The sequence below is a fragment of the Rattus norvegicus genome, chromosome 5, assembly GCF_036323735.1.
Source record: "Rattus norvegicus strain BN/NHsdMcwi chromosome 5, GRCr8, whole genome shotgun sequence".
Lineage (NCBI taxonomy): Eukaryota > Metazoa > Chordata > Mammalia > Rodentia > Muridae > Rattus > Rattus norvegicus.
In genome coordinates, this window is record NC_086023.1 from 104,382,543 (window position 1) to 104,402,303 (window position 19,761).

A 19,761-nucleotide genomic window follows, 5' to 3' on the forward strand; every position below is an offset into this window, starting at 1 on the left:
AATTAATAATGGTGAGTATCCATACACTGTTTTGATTAAGAATTTTATAGGAAACTAATAATTTTTTAACTTTGTTTCATGTATATGGATGTTTTGCCTGTATGTATGTCTGTGCTTCAAATACATGCTTGATGCCCGGGGAGACCAGAAGAGGAGTTTTGATCACCTAGAACTAGAATCCTAAATGGTTGTGAGTTTCTGTGTGGCTGCTGGAGGTCAAACTAACATCCTTTGGAGGAGTCCTTTGGAAGAATAGCCCATATTGTTAATCCCCAAGGCACTTCTCTAGCCATTGGAAGCCATAATTATCCTACGTAAATTTTATATGTAAATTACAGTTTTCTTTACATATTTCCAAGTCCAAGCTTACAGTATCTAAACCTCTGTACCTGAAGACAGAAAGCACCGTAGTCAACAAACTATCATTAATATCCATTTTAAATAAAGATGGTAGATTGTTGAAGTATATATTTATGTTTTTCTCTTCAACAAAATATTTTTACTGAATCTCTGAGAACTTCACATCGTATAACCCAATCACACTCACTTCCCAGGCCTTCCATGTCTGTGTCTCTGTCCTTGAGACCTGCCATCCCCCCAAACAAAGTAAAAATAAAAATAAGAATTGCGTTTAAAAAGAATAGAATAAACACGCCCAGTTTGTGTTATCTGTCTACTCACTGGAGCATGGTCAAACTCGCCTCTTAAATAGAACTGAGTCCTTTTCCTTTTGTGCCCCTGCCATCAGTTGTGGTGAACTACACCTCAGCATCTCCATCACAGTCTTAAGAGTTCTCTTCAAAGTCTTCCTCTGTAGTCTGTCCATGTCCCTTCCTCTTATCTGTGCATCTGCAGTCATAGATACCACAGCAAAAAATAACCTCCTTACTGTTCACAGTCAGCGGGAGCACTGATCATGGATGTCCACAACATTTCTAGCTACAGCACAGATTATGAACAAGGACCACAAATTCAGACAAGGCCCATAATATGGCCTCAGGTGGCAATGCAGGCCACTCACATCAATATGGCCCCTAGTAGCAGTACTACCCATGGATATCAACATGGGTGGAGGCAGTGGCATGGACCATTGGCATCCATATGATCTTGGTGGCAACAGGGACATCAGGATCATGGTGTCACACACGATCCTCAGAAGCTGCAGGGACCCAGACGTCATCATGTCCTCAGGCTGCTGACACGGCCCTTGGCTTGCTGCATGGTCTTTATGGCTTCAGGTGGCAGCACCCATCACGGATATGTGCACAGCCTTGGGTGGTAACATTGGTGATGGATAGCAACATAGGTCCTGGGCATAGCAGGACCACTGCCCCACTTATGGCCCTCAGTGACAGCACAGGAGGGAGCACAGACCTCAAATGGCCTCAAGTGTCCACTCAGCCCATTCATATCAACTGAGGCCTGAGAGGCAGCAGGGTCCAAGGACATCAGTGAGGCTTCAATCAGTGGCACAGATGACATGGATCTGGGGCTTCATCACAGCCTGGGGCCACACTGAACCATATGCACCGTCATGGCCTCCAGTGGCATCTCTGGACTATGGTGTTCTATCACAGAGGTCCAATCCAGAAAGCGAATTGTTCTGCATCTTGGTCCTCCATTGTTGCTGAACCCGGATGATCCCAGGGCTGAGTGCATGTTTGGGGCTAAGTCTGCCCCTATGTAAGTTCCAGGCTGCTGCATATCCCCAACCCCCTCTACATGTTCCACTGTCCACCTCAGCCCTCTCACACCTGTCACTGCCATCGTGTCCCGTACCATCTCTCTCCACAGAGCACATACCACCTTGCCTGGCTGGGTCATACGTTTCTACTGTTCATGTTGGGTAATTTTGGATATTACAGATGTTGTCTTAGTCATTGTCAAGTTTTTGTTTCATTCCTTTAAAGACCTTTGAGGAAATAGGTGCATAGCTCAGTGATAAAGTATATGCTTAGCATGTGTGAGGCCCTGTGTTCATAGTTAGCACCAAAGAAAGAGGTGGAGGAGGAGGAGGAGGAAGAGGGAGAGGAGGAGGAGGAGGAAGAGGAGGAGGAGGAAGAGGAAGAAGAGGAAGATGAAGAGGAGGGACAAGAGGAGGGAGAGGAGAATGAGGAGGAAGAGGATGAGGAGGAGGAGGAGGAGGAAGAAGAGGAGGAGGAAGAGGAGGGACAAGAGGAGGGAGAGGAGAATGAGGAGGAAGAGGATGAGGAGGAGGAGGAGGAAGAAGAGGAAGAGGAGGAAGAGGAAGAGGAGGAGGAGGAAGAGGAGGAGGAGGAAGACATGATCTCACAGCACAGTCCCTGATCCTCTGGCTCTCACAGTCTTTCTGTCCCCTCTTTCGCAATGTTTTCTGCATACTTTCTTACAGACTCAGATATTTCAAACGTTCATAGTTCACCATCCCTTATCATGTTAGTAATTTTTTCATGATGTCTCAAGTCAAAATCCAAATATATTACAGTTGTTTTGATTAAGTATTTATGTCCTAATAACGTAATTGTCATCAAGAATATATGTGCAACCTACTGTGATGTTGGTAATTGAAGAGGATTTTTGTCACTTGCTTTCTACAGTGACTGTCCTGAGATGGTAGATTATATAGTTTTGAGTTTTATCTAATGTCTAAACAAATATCTTCAGTTTTCTCCTCAAAATTCATGGTGAAGCTTCCAGATAAAATCAGACCTGAAAACCAGTATGTACCATCTAAACCAGAGTCAGACTTTTCTATACAAAGTATGCTGAGGCTGGAGGGATGGCTCAGTGGTTAAGAGCACTGATTGCTCTTCCAGAGGTCCCAAGTTCAATTCCCAGCAACCACATGGTGACTCACAACCATCTGTAATGGGATCCAATGCCCTCTTCTTGTGTGTCTGAAGAGAGCAACAGTGTACTCACATACATAAATAAATAAACCTTAAAAAAGAAAAAAAAAGAATATATGTGTGAATGGCAATAAAATGCATTTATTTATTTTAACACAATCATTTACTAATAAGATGTGTGAAATTGTTGGGTAGTGAATAAGTTCTCAATCTATATAATTACCTGACCACTAATACTCTTATGTTTGTCAATTTATAAATCACATGACCACAAATGCTCTTATGTTTGTCATTCTATGGATCACATTACCTTTGCTTTTCATTTGTTTTAGTTTTTTACTTTTTATCACAGCTATTCTATTCTCCCCCACTCCATTTATTGATCTGCTACCACAAAAGGAATATAGTTCAGTCTACTATTGAAAGTTTGTACTTGGTCTGCCTATTAGTCTGCAATCTTTACAGATGTCCAGGTGGCTGGGTTCCCAAAGACATTTAAAATATCCTCAAGTGCCATAGTTCAGATGGAGTATCTAACAGTTATTCCTAACAGTGTTCTTCCCTATTCTAGTAATGTATGGGCTCTGGTCTGATTGAGGTCCTAATTTGTGTTTTAAAATAGAGGATCCAATTTGAGTATCAGTTTTCTAAAAAACTGAACTAGGGGCTGGGAAGGTGGCTTAGTTGGTCAAAGTCTTTGTAGGGGGGACCTGAGTTGGGGGCCACTCCTCATGTAAACACCAGGCCCTACAGTACACTCTGCAACCCCAGAAGCGCTGGAGGAAGACAGGGGCAAATCCTGAGCCTATCCAAATGAGTGAGCACCAGGTTCAGTGAGAGTCAGGGTGTCCACACATAATGTGAACAACGACGGAGCACAGCATCCTGTGTCAACCTCTGGCCCCTAAGTGTATATGCACACATGTAGATATGTACCTCTGTCACAGGTGTATGTACAAGGAGGTACATATAGGGCACACACACACACACACTCACACACACACTCACACACACACACAAGAATCTGTAATTGTAGCAATATAAAACATATGTTCTTGATGTAAATTTCCAATAGTGAATGAAAAAAATTAAGTAAATAATCTTATGTAATATGTTTACAAATAATCTGGAATACAAAGTAATAGCAAGTAAAACAATGAAACATTAAATGGGGTAAAATGAAGAAATGAATTGCTGTGCAGGATCACAGACATAAGCAGAAAGTGAAAAATTTAAACATTTCATGTATAAGGCAATACAATTGAAACCTATTCGTATTAATGGTTTATTTTGCATCAGTTTTTGTCAGGTAGTAAATTAAAGAGTTGCTATTGATCTGTTTTTTAATCTGTTTATTCAACTGTACTTATCAGTACTTTGAACAAAATTATTTCTTTTAATGCTGCATTTGACAGGAAGTTAATTTCAAATTTACTGAAATATAACTATTGTAATTATAAGGATATATTTGGAACTTCATACGATCTTAATTTAAATCATTATAGAACAACTATGGTCTAGTTTCATTTTTGTTATTTAATAAACAGCATGACTAGAAGCAACTTAGGAGAGGAAGGGGCTCTTTTGGCTTACATCTTCAGGTCATAGTGTACAAATGAGGAGCATTAGGGCATGAGCTCAAGCAGGAACGGAAGCAGAAACCACAGAGTAATGCCACTTACCAGCTTGCTCACTTGTTCATTCTTCCTTACATGACCCAGGCCCATCTGCTTCAAGATGAGGCCTCCCTCAGTGAGCTAGGCCCTTCTTTGTCTGTCAAGACAGATTCTCACAGGCATATGCACAGGCTAATCAGACATAGGCAGTCAGTTCTTCAATTGAGGCTCCCCTTCCCTGGTGATTCCAGGTTGTATCAGGGTCACAATAAAAACTTATTAAGACAAGCCACAATGCTAATAGCTCATATTTATCAAGTGTTTACTATGATCAACATGAAGTCCTTAGTTTTTCTCATATAATAGGTGAATTGTTTCAGTAATCTTGGAGTGGGTACCTTTATTTCTATTTTTACAGATGTAGTGATTGAAATACAGAGTGGTCAAACAACTTGCAAAAGCTTAAGAAGCTAATGGTGGAGCTGTGATTTGAAACTTGGCAATGGAGATTAACATTTCTTCTTCTTCTTCTTCTTCTTCTTCTTCTTCTTCTTCTTCTTCTTCTTCTTCTTCTTCTTCTTCTTCTTCTTCTTCTTCTTCTTCTTCTTCTTCTTCTTCCTCTTCTTCTTCTTCCTCTTCCTCTTCCTCTTCTTCTTCTTCTTCTTCTTCTTCTTCTTCTTCTTCTTCTTCTTCTTCTTCTTCTTCTTCTTCTTCTTCTTCTTCTTCTTCTTCTTCTTCTTTTCCTCCCCCTCCCCCTCCTCCTCCTCCCCCTCCTCTTCCTACTTCTCCCCCTCCTCCCCCTCCTCCTCCTACTCCCCCTCCTCCTCCTACTCCCCCTCCTCCTCCTACTCCCCCTCCTCCTCCTACTCCTCCTCCTTCTTCTTCAATATTTTTATTGGATATTTTTATTTACATTTCAAATGTTATTCCCTTTCCCTGATTTCCATCCATAAACCCCTTATACCAAGCCCCCTCCCCCTGCTTCTATGAGGGTGTTCCCCCAACTAACCAATCACCCCTTCCCCCTCCCTGCCCTGACATTCCCATACACTGGGACATTGAGCCTTGGCAGGACCAAGGGCTTCTCCTCCCTTTGGTGCCCAACAAGGCCATCCTCTGCTACACATGCAGCTGGAGCCATGGGTCAGTCCATGTGTACTCTTGGAATGGTTTAGTCCCTGGGAGTTCTGCTTGGTTGGTATTGTTGTTCTTATGGGGTTGCAAACCCCTTTAGCTCCTTCCATCTTTTCTCTAACTCTTCCAATGAAGACCCTGTTCTCAGTTCAATGGTTGGCTGTGAGCATTTGCCTCTGTATTTTTCATGTTCTGGCAGAGTCTCTCAGGAGACAGCTACATCAGACTCCTGCCAGCATGCACTTCTTGGCATCAGCAATATTGTCTGGGTTTGGTGGCTGTATGTATATGGGCTGGATCCCCAGGTGGGACAGTCTCTGGATGGCCTTTCCTTCGGTCTCTCCTCCAAACTTTGTCTCCATATCTCCTTCTATGAATATTTTTGTTTCCCCTTCTAAGAAGGACTGAAGCATCTGCACTTTGGTCTTCCTTCTTCTTGAGCTTCATGTGGTCTGGATTGTATTTTGGGTAATCCAAGCTTTTGGGCTAATATCCATTTTTCAGTGAGTGCATACCTTGTGTGTTATTCTGTGTTTGGGTTACCTCACTCAGGATGATATTTTCCAGTTCTATCCATTTACCTATGCATTTCACGAAGTCATTGTTTTTGATAGCTGAGTAATACTCCATTGTGTAAATGTACTACATTTTCTGTATCTATTCCTCTGTTGAGGGATATCTGGGTTCTTTCCAGCTTCTGGCTATTATAAATAAGGCTGCTATGAACATAGTGGAGTATGTGTCCTTGTTACTTGTTGGAGTAATCTTTTTGGTATATGCTCAGGAGTGTTATAGCTGGGTCTTCAGGTAGTACTGTGACCAGTTTCCTGAGGAACCTCTAGACTGATTTCCAGAGTGGTTGTACCAGCTTGCAATCCTACCAACAATGGAGAAGTGTTCCTCCTTCTCCACATCCTTGCCAGCATCTGTTGTAACTGAGTTTTATTTATCTTAGCCATTCTGATTTGTGTGAGGTGGAATCTCATGGTTGTTTTGATTTGCATTTCCCTGATGACTAAGGATGTTGAACATTTCTTTAGCTGCTTGTCGGCCATTTGAAGATTATTTGTTTTTTGTTTTTTTTTTTTTTTTTGTTCTTTTTTTCGGAGCTGGGACCGAACCCAGGGCCTTGCGCTTCCTCGGCAAGCGCTCTACCACTGAGCTAAATCCCCAACCCCGATTATTTGTTCTTAACCTAAGAGGAGAATGAGTTTTTGCCCAAGTGTTAACTAGCCAGGTAGGGAAAAAAAGAGAAGCGGAGTGAGTGGTTTAAACTTAGATAGTTTTCAACCTTTTGTTAGTAGACTGAGGAAAAATAAGTTAAACAGAATGCCCCTGGTTTTCAGAAGATAAAGTTTGTTCTTACTAGTATTTATCCTGTTTTGCCACCATTTTATTCAATATTTAAACTAAGATGTTTCATGATGAATTAAAACATTGGGTTTTATCTCTGTGCACTAAAGCTGTTGGAGAAGTCACAATGACTGGGGAAGAGAGCATAGCTATGCCTTGTCATAGTTGGACATACTTTGCTGGGAATGAAGCATATTTGGCCTTCATCTGCAGGCCAGTGGTCTGTTCCTCCTGTGCCCTCTGTTTCTTAATGAAGCCTTAATTCTTTTTTTTTTTCACTCTTATCCTTCTCTGCAAAAATATTATTTGTCTTGGTGTGATATTTTAACTGTCTTGAGGTTTCCTGAAACTTCTTTATTTTCCTTTGTTGTTTTTATTGGATATTTTAGGTATTTACATTTCAAACATTATCCCCCTTTCCTGGTTCCCCTCTCTCCCGTCCCCCTGCCCCTTGCTTCTGTGAGGATGCTCCCCCCACCATACCCACTTCAACCCCCTGGCCTTCCCCTACATGGGGGAAATGAACCTTCACAGGACCAAGGGCTTCTCCTCCTATTGTGCCATCCTCTGCTACATATGCTGCTGGAGCCATGGGTCCCTCCATGTGTACTCTTTGGTTGGTGGTTTAGTCCCTGGAAGCTCTGGGGTGTCTGGTCGGTTGATATCGTTGTTCTTCCTATGGGATTGCAAACCCTTTCAGCTCCTTCAGTCCTTTCCCTAACTCCTCCACTGGGGACCCCATGCTCAGCCTGATGGTTAACTGCAAGTGTCTGCATCTGTATCAGTAAGGCTCTCATAGAGCCTCTCAGAAACTTCTAAGCACTTAGGAGGTTTTAATTATAGTTTAGTCTTTATACCTTATTGTACTTAACTAAAACTTTATACTTAACCAGAAATTTTATGTAATGTTTAGTATGTAGGAAGCATTTTGCCAGCTTCATATGGAGAGAGAGATGAGGAGAAAGCTGGTTCTGGAAAAATAGAAAGCTTCTCTTGCAGAGGTTGTTAAGGAAGCTGCCTCTCTGTGTTCTCTGGTAATACTATTCAGTTTACAGTATTTGTTGCTTACTTTTCTATTTCATAGATCTTCATAGACTCAGAATTCTGGAGGTCTAAGGAAGAGTAAATATTTATTATAAGGAATATAAAAACTGACTGTAAGTACAATGGCAGTGGTTAGGAGCACAGTCATATTGTAGTCGTATTTATTTACATATTTACACAGGAATTTAAATTCTTGTATATTTCTTTGGCTTTCTTAAAACTTCCTAGGCTTGTTTCCAGATACTTTAAGAAGATTTCTATGTTCTGGCAGCAAAATGGCACATGCTGTAAATCCAGAACCCACATGATGGGAAGAGAGAATCAATTCTTATGAAAGTTGCCCTGTGGCCACCACACATGCCATGGCCCATATGAACCCTTCCCAAATGCAAATGAATGTGAAAAAGATTTTTAGAAGGGGAGTAGAGAAGATCCATGTAAAGAATTTAATTAAGGCCTTGTCCACTGATGGGTATTGTAAAACAACAACTCTACTGAAAAGTTCTTATTAATGGTAAAACTTTGATCCAGGGCAGTGTGGGGAGGGCTGTTTTCACTTTAAAATGAGCTGACATGTGGGTAAGAGGTTACTGTACATGGATACTGCACTCACCAAGTTGTGGATTCGTTTACGATGTTCTTTTGTTTTGATTCACCCGTAGCTTGCTAAGAAATTGTGATGTTTCCAATACTTAGGGTGGGGTTCGGTGCCTCCTTATTAAAGAGCTTCCTAGGCAGTGCTGGCACTCTCCCCAGAGAGCGCTTTAGAAGAAACAAAGCCAAAATGTGGGTATTTTGTTGTCTTTATGAATGAGAAAAATCTAAGACCCAATTTTACAGTTATAAAGATCAGAAAAAAACCCATTGCTTATTGTAATTTGTTCTTATTATCTGAAAATAAGTGCCTAGTAACCAGTGGCTGTGAGCACTGGCTGTGCCCCTGGACATTTGGTTTTGAAATTTAGTTGACTGCATGTGTGACTCAATCAAAACATTCAGTTTTAATACCTTAGTGTGTTTTAGTAAAATAAAAAAAGTATGGTTTTGATATGAATGCATATATAGGGATTATGATAATGCTTCAAAGTAGTGAGCTTATTATCACTGTTATCTTGTTACAGTGTAAGTTCACTTTGTTGTTCATATAGAACTAGAGAAAACCAATTACTATCTTCTGTGAAATAGACTTGCAGGATTCATCCTTAGCCTGTCTGCTGTTGGTATTGTTCTTTAATATTAGTTTTACCTGCATTTACCAGCATTAAAAATGATGTATATTGTACTCAAATTTAAAAAAAATGATGAATCTTAGGTTTTATTTTTCATGTATATATGTTTTAAATAAAACCTTAAGCAGAACTTGCTTTATTTTCCTATTTGTTTCTTTCTTCTTCTGAATGATGTGTTTTTGTCTAAAGTTTGTCTAACTATTGGAGATCCTGTTTGCTTTATTTGTTTCTCTTTGGGGGTATGATTGCTAATATTTTTGAACTCTCCTATTTTCAACCCCTCTGCCTTCTTTATTGGTTCTGGAAATAAAACCCTACCCCAAAATCAGTAATCCTAAGAAGTTCTGCTATAGATAAGGTAATTTTTAGTTTTAATTGATCTATTTATTTAGGATATATATGCTGTAACCTTGAGATATGTATTTAAAGACCTAACTATGGAAAAATGAGGGACCATCTTCCATTTCTATGCTTGGAGTTAAAGGCAGAGAGCTCTGAGAGTGGCCGGCCGCCATCATAAGGTTATACCATGTTCTCATCACTCAGAAAAAACTCTCCTGCTCCATTCCACCCCCAAACACATGGGCTGCACAGCTGCTCTATGGCTCTGTGCTGTCCCATGTGCATTAGGCCCACACAGTCTGCAAAGAGGTTGCATTTTGGAGCATGGTAGTAGCATGGCTGGCTGGAGACCCCAGAAGTGTAGCTGCCAGAGTCCTGCCATCTGGCAGTGTGGCTGCCTAGCTTCTTCAGCTCAGGGCATGAGTGTATTTTTGCTGAGCCCTTTTTCCGTTGCCACAGCTCTGAAGGTAGAGATATGGATGAATGGTCATGGAGCTAGCAGGAAGATGTTCCATTAGAAACACTAGTGTTCAAGGTGAGAGAACATGCAATAAAGTGTGAAAAATGCATTTGAACTTTCACAATAGATGCAAGAAGCTTAACATCTTTTAACTTTTATGAAGACCTTTAAATTAAAGAATTGTAAGGGTATGGTATAGAATAGTTATTTTAAAAATCTGACCATTTTTAAACATGGTAGAAGGTTATACAAAAGCACACATTTTGTTGTTTTTTTTAAAAAAAATAATCATGATTGTCCTCATTTAATGAAAGTTTATTTTCATTTCATTAAAAATTCTCTGAATATTGAACATAATTCAACAGTCCATGGAAAAGAAAAAAATATTATGTAGTTTGCATGTGTGCATATCTGCATATTGGAGCACAAAATATTGACATGATAATTGCAGTCAAGCCTGAGTGAACAGTGGCCTGTGGGAATTCAGCTGGTGTTGTACCAACTGGATGGCTGCTCAGAGCACAGCACAAACTGCAAGGTGCAAGTTAGCACTTTATGCAGCACAGGCAGGCACCATTTAAAAGTCCTCGGGGGCAACCCTGGTGATGTGCAGATGTTAAAACAGCCTGCTCTGAAGAGCCGATATTTCTGAATATTAGAAGAGACTCCTGGGTTCCGAGCAAGGAACATTTGCACAATTATTAAAGTCATATAATAAATAATCTTGTCTGCTATTTTCATGACGCTCTATGTAGCATATATGCAGTAATAGAGATGTATAGGAAAGTCAAGAAACACTCATTTAATTTATAATTACAAGACAAAATGTTATAAGCTTCAATTTTAGAAATGGATTTAGTAAATAAGAGTATTTGCTATATTACTTAGTGATATTTTAAATGTAAAGTTTATTCATATAAATATAGTTGGTTATTACTTATTTACTTAAATATGTCTCAATGTACTTTTAATATCATTTATAGAATCAGGTATTTTAGATTTATTTGTATTCTACTCTGGAACTACTAGGCTGAGCATAGAAAACAAATCCGGTTTTGTTTGTTTATCTTTCATGTGTGAAGCTTTATTTTTACAGTCCAAGTTCTGGCTCTCAGAAATAAATTTAGACATTAATTTTTAAAATACAATAGTTCTGAAATTTGATTATTTAGCAGAATGAAATTATATGTAAAAGATAAACAAGTATTAAATATAACTTCCTCCAACACATTGAAACAGACATCTTGTTTGTGTTAGGACGTTTTTATTTAACAATGATTTTGTTGTGAGATACAACCTGTATAAGATGTTTTGCAGCTACTTATCAGTTTTTCTTAGTAGCCTATTGACACACTTCCCATCAGCGGCTCACTCCATGGCTGTGAGGATAAAGAATTTGACAACAGTATAAGTCTCATTTTCCTAAACTTTGGTTCTTATCAATCTTACTGTTTTAGAATTTCAGTGTTACTCGAAATTGGGGATAATTTTGATAATGAAAGCCAGTACCACATGTAAAATGTGTATTTAAGAGAAGCTACATTGGTGAGAGTAAACAGTTCAGGTAGCTGTATTTTGTTCTTTATTATTATGTATCTGTTAATTAAGAACAATAAACCTCAGTAACTTTTGTTCTTTCATTTTCTTTGTTTTCTAATTCATACCAGTATCATTATCTCATTTCCAGTTAAATGTTTCTTTTAGGCCCTAATATTTCATTTTGACATCTCATTAAAAATGGGCTCAAGCCCAGAAAATATGATCCTGTCATATTGTATAATATATGGCATGGTCTATAAAACAATAAAAATTTGTTTCTTAATGATTTAGAATAATTTCTCAGTTTTTCTAGATTAGAAAAATGGCAGCAAGTTAGCACGGTAATACATGTGGCTGAGTGCAGCAGTGGTAAGTGTTTCCATGGGCGGTGCTCTTGGGAAAAGTGGTTGGAGCTTTAAACTTGCACACATCTGACAGGCTTTCTTCACTCCATTTTTCATCCTAAAGAAGTCTGCAGATATTCTTAGTTCACATCATTATTGCACATCAGTGGTTCTAATTAGCTAAACAGGAGTTTGTCTCCGTCATTGATCATCATCAACTTCTTGACAGTGGGTTTTTTTTTTGATCCTTTTAAAATGTCTTGTACATATGTAGACTGTGTATTAATTGAATTATCTGCATAAGTTGGTGATCCTATAAACAATCTTTTTTAGACCATAATTTCTATGTAACAAGTTCATGTACATATTGCAGAGTACTCTGATGGGAACATTTTATTGTATTGTAAACATTAATTATTCTGTGCCAGAAGAAAAGTTTTTGGACTAATTTCCATTAATATCTTGAGTTGTTATTTTCTTTCATTCCAAAATTATAGTAAATTTTAGATTTTGGTCATAAAATATATCAATAAAGTATGACTTTACATGTTGTATACTGTTTATGGTTTATAACTAAAGTATTATATTCCATGGTCTTTTTATAGCCATGTAAATGATTGTTACTGAAGTAGAATTTAGTGTGTATCTGAAACACTTGAAATCTTGTGCCTTATATTCTAGCTATAACAAAAAAAAAAAACAGACTCATGTGGTTCAAACAGACAAAAAAACAGCACTATCTCTCACTGTTCTTGAGTTAGCAGATCCAAACATATGGTGCAAACAAGAATGCTGCCTTTCTCAGTGGCAACTTTTTTGTATACTCATAAGGTTGGGAGGACAGATCATTCCTTTAGTGTCTTTCTTACAGCTATTATAATAATGATATATATATATATACATACACATATACACACATATATACATATATGCACACATATATAGGTACACATACACATACATATATATGCACATATACACATATATACACAAGTACATATACATACACGCACATATACATACAGACACAGACACAGACACAGACACATACACATATAACATTCTCTGCCTCTCTGACTACCACTAGCCGGCACATCTTGGCAGGCTGCTTGCTTTTTCTAAAACAACACAGAATTCTTTGGAAGGACTTTGGCAGACTTGTGTTTGACCTTTAGTTCTCTCCCAGGTGACAGTCTTACTTGCCACCCTTCTTGAGTCTCTCATGAAGATTACTAGGGCCCCAAACCTTCCTGAACCCAGCCCTCAGGAAGAACATCCATCTACTTTAACATGTGTAGTATTTGACATGGGTGGTCACTCCCTCCTTCTAGATGTTCTTCATTTACTCGTTTTCTCCTGTTGCTTGGTCTGCCATGCTGCTGCTTTGTGTTGTCATTCACTTGCTTTCCTCCTTCCCGATTTTATTAATTTGGAAATGGTGAGCAATGGTGAGGTACTTTGGAATTTAGTCATTTACCCAAAATCACATTTTGGTAATACTGTCTACTCACACTGCTTTTTACCTGGATGAAGAATTGTATGGAGCTATACATTAAACAAACATATACTAGCAAAACATGATATTTCAACAAAAGTAGAGTATATTTTTGTGATATCTACTATCATCAATAGGAAAAAAACCCCTAAAAACAAGAACAAAAACAAAAAACCCAACCAGTCAATGAACAAACCCAAACTAAACAAACAAACAAAAAAAAAACCACTAAAGTCTGTCCTCACACAATAACATTTATTATGTGATGCCCTGTGTGAAAACAGCATAAACACATTCATGCTCACCAAAACAACCCTGAAGAGAATCCTGTAAACAGTACTTCCAGTTTAAGAGGAGAATACGCATTGAAGACCCTAGAAAGCAATACAAAGGACAACTAAGAACAAAATCAGCAAAACCCAACAAAATGACTGCCAGCAACACACAGCTTTCCATAATATCATTAACTTTAATAGTCATGGTCTCCATTTCAAACCTCCATGTTTGTTGTTGTTGTTGTTTGTTTATAAGAAACTCATCTCAGCTTTAAAGATGGACACCATCTTAAATAGTAAGGATGGAAGAAAATATTCCAAGCGAATGGGGTTGGGAAGCAAGCAGATGTGCTATCCTATTATTTGACAAAATATACTTTAAAGTAAATCAGAAGAGGTAAAAGAAGAGTAATTTATTCTAATCAAAGGAAAATATAATCAAGAAAATATTCTAAACATATATGCAGCAAACTCTAGAGCACCTTAATTTTATAAAAGTGTACTACTAGAACTAAAGATGCACGTTAACACCAAACAAAAGGTGGGTGGTTTCAACACCCCACTTTCTCCAGTATATGTGTCATCTGGACAAAGTATAAACAGGAAACTTCAAACTGAAATGACATCTTACATCACATGGAGCTATCTCATCTACAGAATATTGTCCCAAATGGCAAAGACCACCATTCCGCTCAGAAGCCTTGAAACTGACCACACCCTGTCTGCTGTGGGATTTGGTGTCTCTGTGTCAGTCCTGTGCAGGCAGCACTTAATAATAGTGATTCGACACACGATAAATTAGTGTGCTGGACATGACTTTCTTTTTCATTTTTAAATTATTCTGTTAAATTTTTCTTCATCTATGAGAACTACTTAGTTATAAAACATTCTCAGCAATTTTGTCTTAAAAATGCTGCTCCTTCATCCAAGTCTTGCAACTTCTGGAATTTTAGGGACTATGTTAGAGTTCCCCAGTGAAACAAAATCCTTTGTTTTGACTGAAGTAATATTTTAATGTCATCATTTTCTCTGTGGCGTCATGGGTGGGTATCTCATTAATATTGTTCATATTACAGATTTATTTTTGTTTATAGTTTTAAAAGAATTTAATAAATAAGTAAAACTGATCTTATTAACATAAGCATGTAATACAGATTGAAGATAAAAATATGCAGTTATCTTACCCAGTATTGAATACTACATGCTACATTCCCGACCTGCTGATAAGGTGTGTCTACTAGATAGCACCAAGATTAAATCATGTTTTACACATTGATTATCATCTATCTACACCTTGAAACTAAACTGTTTCTAGAAATGAAATTGTCACAGTTGTCAGCAGTGCTAACTTGCTGTCACTTGCCATATGGTTTTTGATTAATTCTGAAAGGGCTGTTGACAAAAGACAATTTAATTCTTTATACTTTAAACTATGTTTATTAGTAGGATGTGGATGTTTAAAGGAGTGGTTCTGGGCTCAGACAGTGGCAGCTCCTGGGCTTGATCCTTAGCACCAGGAAACAACGCAGCAGGAATGATAGGAATACCTAGAAATCATGACTAATAGACTCTTTCTTTTGTTTCTAGAGAAAAACAGAAATCTGAAGCCAAAGACAGAAAAGTTCTGGAAATTTTACAAGTCAAAGATGCGAAAATACAAGAATTGGAGCAGGTTGTATTAATTAGAATATCAAACCTTGTATTTACTTGGCGTTGTAGATCTTTAAAAATATTTGAAGTTTCTATTATATTATTCAGTAAGAATACCAGAGTTGCTGTGTGAAAGCATTGTTTTGAAATGCCTGTAGCCAATCTTTCATTATTTTGCCATGTATTCCCTACTATCTGTCTTCTAAAGCTATCAGACATACAGTCATTCAAATGTGTAACAAGGTGCTGTTTTTTAAAATAGTATTTATTATTCATTTTTTATTGTATTTTTATTTTTGCTACATTATTATGTGTTTCTGATATATATTTTACATGGTTTTGGTTATAGAAAAGTTTCACAATAATTACTACTATTGTATTTTATCTTTTGAAAATTTACATTATTGAATTTTTACAGCCCTTTTACATAAAACTTAAATCAGACAATTAAACAAAATTTAAATATCATTTGCATGACTTGCATAATCAGAATATTATTAGTACAACTATGTGTATGCTCTCCCTATACCCCAAACTCCATCCAATGGAGCCTGTAAGAGTTCATCTCACATTCAAACCATCCCATTCCACCTTGTTTCCAGTGGCTCCTCTTAGGTCATTTTGCCAAATATAGCGAGTCCATCTGCAAGAGCTCCTGTAGTCTTAGTACTATAGTATCACTATAGCATTATTCAGAGCTCCGAGTTCAAAGTCTCTTCTGAGAGAGACTCAGTTCAAATCGTTATCATCAGCACCAGGAAAAAATTGTTACAAATCGAAAGAAAAAGAAAATTATAGACTTCTAATATACAGTAGCACAGAATAAACATCCCCATTCCAAAATACAGGAATAGGGTATAGAAAAGAGGGATGCGACTACAGCAAGATGAAAATAAGTACGGAAAACAGTAAGTCCTGGAGCTTCATTCTTGCCAGCTGGGTCACATGATGGTGTGATCTGGGCCCCAAAGGATGTGGGCAGTCATGCCAACCTCTGGATCTTTGCCATCCACAGCCCACATGGCTCTCTCTGTGTAGCTTTCCCTGGGCACGTAGTATGTATTTCAGGCATATGTACCTTCTTGAGATCTACACTGAGGTTTTGTTTTTATTCTCAGGAAGTCATGCATTACTCTTTCCAGGCTCTTTGGAGGGTGTCTTAGTGAGGGTTTTACTGCTGTGAACAGACACCATGACCAAGGCAAGTCTTATAAAGGACAATATTTATTTGGGGCTGGCTTACAGGTTCTGAGGTTCAGTCCACTATTATGGCAGGAAGCATGGCAGCATTCAGGCAGGCATGGTGCTTGAGGAGCTGAGAGATCTATATTTTGTTCAGAAGGCAAACAGGAGAAGACTGGCATCCTCAGGCAGCTGGGGGAAGCTTTCAAAGCCCATCTCACAGTGACAAACTTCCTCCAACAAGGACACACCCCCTAATCGTATCACTCTATGGGCCAAGCATTGAAACATCTGAGCCTATGGGGACCAAACCTATTCATCCACTACAGAGGGATAGTGGCATTGCTGTACAGAGGTTGGCTTCCTAGCCCTCCTTTAAAATCTGGGTGAGAACCTGCATGACTCCATGATTCTTGGATTCTGTATATGTGTATAACTATGTCATGTGAGCAATGTTAGACATGTCTTCAGCTTAGGCAACAGTCCTGACTCCTTACATCATGGATGTAGCAGTCTCTAAGTGACTAGGAATGCAGGGAAACTGTTCCTGAAGTGGTCCCGTCCAAGCAGAGGGCCACACAGTTTTTATCCTAAATCTGTGTGTTTTAAATGAGTTAAAACCTCTGCATACCTGATCCTGAATTTGGTGGAGCTGAGCTAATTCATGGGACACTACCCATCTTTTCTCTTATCTAATTGCAATGTGAAAGAGCCCTGTTGTCTCCGGTCTTTATCCACAGATTTCTTGGCCCTGTTTTTCACCATGCTCATTTGTTGTCAAACTGTAATTCTTCAAATCCTTGTGCTCTCAATTCTTTCTGTAGGCCTGACTCTGTGCAATAGCAATAACCACGCTGTCACCCTGTGCTGGGAACTTGCTTCACCAGATTAGTTAGCCTGCCACTTTAAGCATAGCTTTTCCAAAGTTTTGGGACACAGATGAATTAAACTCCCTGTGAGAATACAACACAGCTTTCCTCTGTTCAAATTCCCATTTGAATTCTTGTGTCTGTGACACATCATGGGCACTGTCCTTCTGAGTTCAGTATCTGATCTGAGTGAGTTCTTGCCCAAACTGCTTATGACATTGGAGGTTTTCTATGGTCTTGTTGTATGACAAGATTTTCCCTGGGAAGACACAACAGTACATGTCTACTCACCTAAGATAAGCAACCCATGACAGACCAAAGTATGGATAACCCCCAAGTCCATGGTGGTTACCAATGAGCTTTCTCAGGTTACTTATAGGAATAACAGCCAGGGATTGCTTGCAGGAACAGAAATGACTTAAAGACAGCTAGCTGCAGCAGCAAAGCTCACCTGGCATAGATGACAGCTCACAAAAGCTGGACACCTGGGAAGCACTGCCCAGCCTGTAGGCAGCTCAGTAGACGTTAGATGTTCTTTTCAGGTGGCTCAGTTGGTCTGAGCCTTCCACTTCTCCCAGCTGCTCTATTCATCTCTGCTTCTTCTTTGCAGCCTGGCTTATCTGAGAGTCTTCTCTGCAAATTGGCTTTTTTAAAGATTGGCATGCACTCTTGGTGGTGCTGGTGGTGTTTTGGGTGATGGTAGTGTTGGTATTGAATATGGTCTGTTTTAGGGGCTTCTTGAAGTTACTCTGAGCTGTTTATCTTCTGTCTTAAGGAGCAGCCCTGCAGAATAGAGTGTTTTAGTGTAGGAAGGCTCTCCTTATAGGAAAGTCTACATCTCTAATCTGCCTTCTCAGTGCAGCAGGCAGTATATAAGTCTCATAGTTCACATCTCCACACCTTTCCAGATTTCTCCCACATACCAGTTCCAAACAGTCTGACACATGGCCATAGAAATGATTCTACTCCTAGAGCCTATTTTCTATAATCTTTCTTGTTACTCTGACAAATACTTGACTAGAACAGCTTAAGGGCAGAAATGTTCACCTTGGTTCAGTTTTGGAAATTTTGGCCCATTTGGGCCAGGAGGATGTGAAGGACACACAGGTCACCGTGTGGTGGCCAGGGTGAGAGAGAATGTGAAGGACACACAGGTCACCGTGTGGTGGCCAGGGTGAGAGAGAATGTGAAGGACACACAGGTCACCGTGTGGTGGCCGGGGGTAAGAGATAGAGAATGTGAAGGACACACAGGTCACCGTGTGGTGGCCGGGGTGAGAGAGAATGTGAAGGACACACAGGTCACCGTGTGGTGGCCAGGGGTGAGAGAGAATGTGAAGGACACACAGGTCACCGTGTGGTGGCCAGGGGTAAGAGAGAATGTGAAGGACACACAGGTCACCGTGTGGTGGCCAGGGGTGAGAGAGAATGTGAAGGACACACAGGTCACCGTGTGGTGGCCAGGGGTGAGAGAGAATGTGAAGGACACACAGGTCACCGTGTGGTGGCCAGGGGTGAGAGAGAATGTGAAGGACACACAAGTCACCGTGTGGTGGCCGGGGTGAGAGAGAATGTGAAGGACACACAGGTCACCGTGTGGTGGCCGGGGTGAGAGAGAATGTGAAGGACACACAGGTCACCGTGTGGTGGCCGGGGTGAGAGAGAATGTGAAGGACACACAGGTCACCGTGTGGTGGCCGGGGTGAGAGAGAATGTGAAGGACACACAGGTCACCGTGTGGTGGCCGGGGTGAGAGAGAATGTGAAGGACACACAGGTCACCGTGTGGTGGCCGGGGTGAGAGAGAATGTGAAGGACACACAGGTCACCGTGTGGTGGCCGGGGTGAGAGAGAATGTGAAGGACACACAGGTCACCGTGTGGTGGCCGGGGTGAGAGAGAGAGAATGTGAAGGACACACAGGTCACCGTGTGGTGGCCAGGGGTGAGAGAGAATGTGAAGGACACACAGGTCACCGTGTGGTGGCCGGGGTGAGAGAGAATGTGAAGGACACACAGGTCACCGTGTGGTGGCCGGGGTGAGAGAGAATGTGAAGGACACACAGGTCACCGTGTGGTGGCCGGGGTGAGAGAGAATGTGAAGGACACACAGGTCACCGTGTGGTGGCTGGGGTGAGAGAGAGAGAATGCCAGTGCTGACTCCTTTTAGTTTGTCCACTTTGATTCCATCTGGGTCTCCAGAAGACAGACAGAACCTCTCCACCCACCTTCAGGGTGGATCCTTCTACCTCGAAATGCCCTCGTAGACATAGCCTGGGAGTGTGCTTTTCACTTCCTAGGTAGTTCTCCACTCAGTCAAGTTGATAATTAGGATTAGCATATATTATTAAAATCTCATGTGCTTTCATAAATGACTTTATATTTCCCACTTATCTTTACTAGAG

At 39.9% G+C, this 19,761-nt stretch overlaps 1 protein-coding gene across 18 annotated transcripts in view; it reads left to right on the forward strand.

The window, feature by feature from the left end:
* The window catches only part of Cntln (centlein), a 281,691-nt gene that overhangs the window by 41,742 nt on the left and 220,188 nt on the right, over nt 1-19,761 (forward strand). For all 18 annotated transcript variants that reach the window (XM_063288373.1, XM_063288380.1, XM_063288375.1 and 15 more), the window contains exon 3: nt 15,247-15,331. In XM_063288373.1, the coding sequence (XP_063144443.1) occupies nt 15,247-15,331 (85 nt within the window). The remainder of the gene's footprint in view (nt 1-15,246; nt 15,332-19,761) is intronic.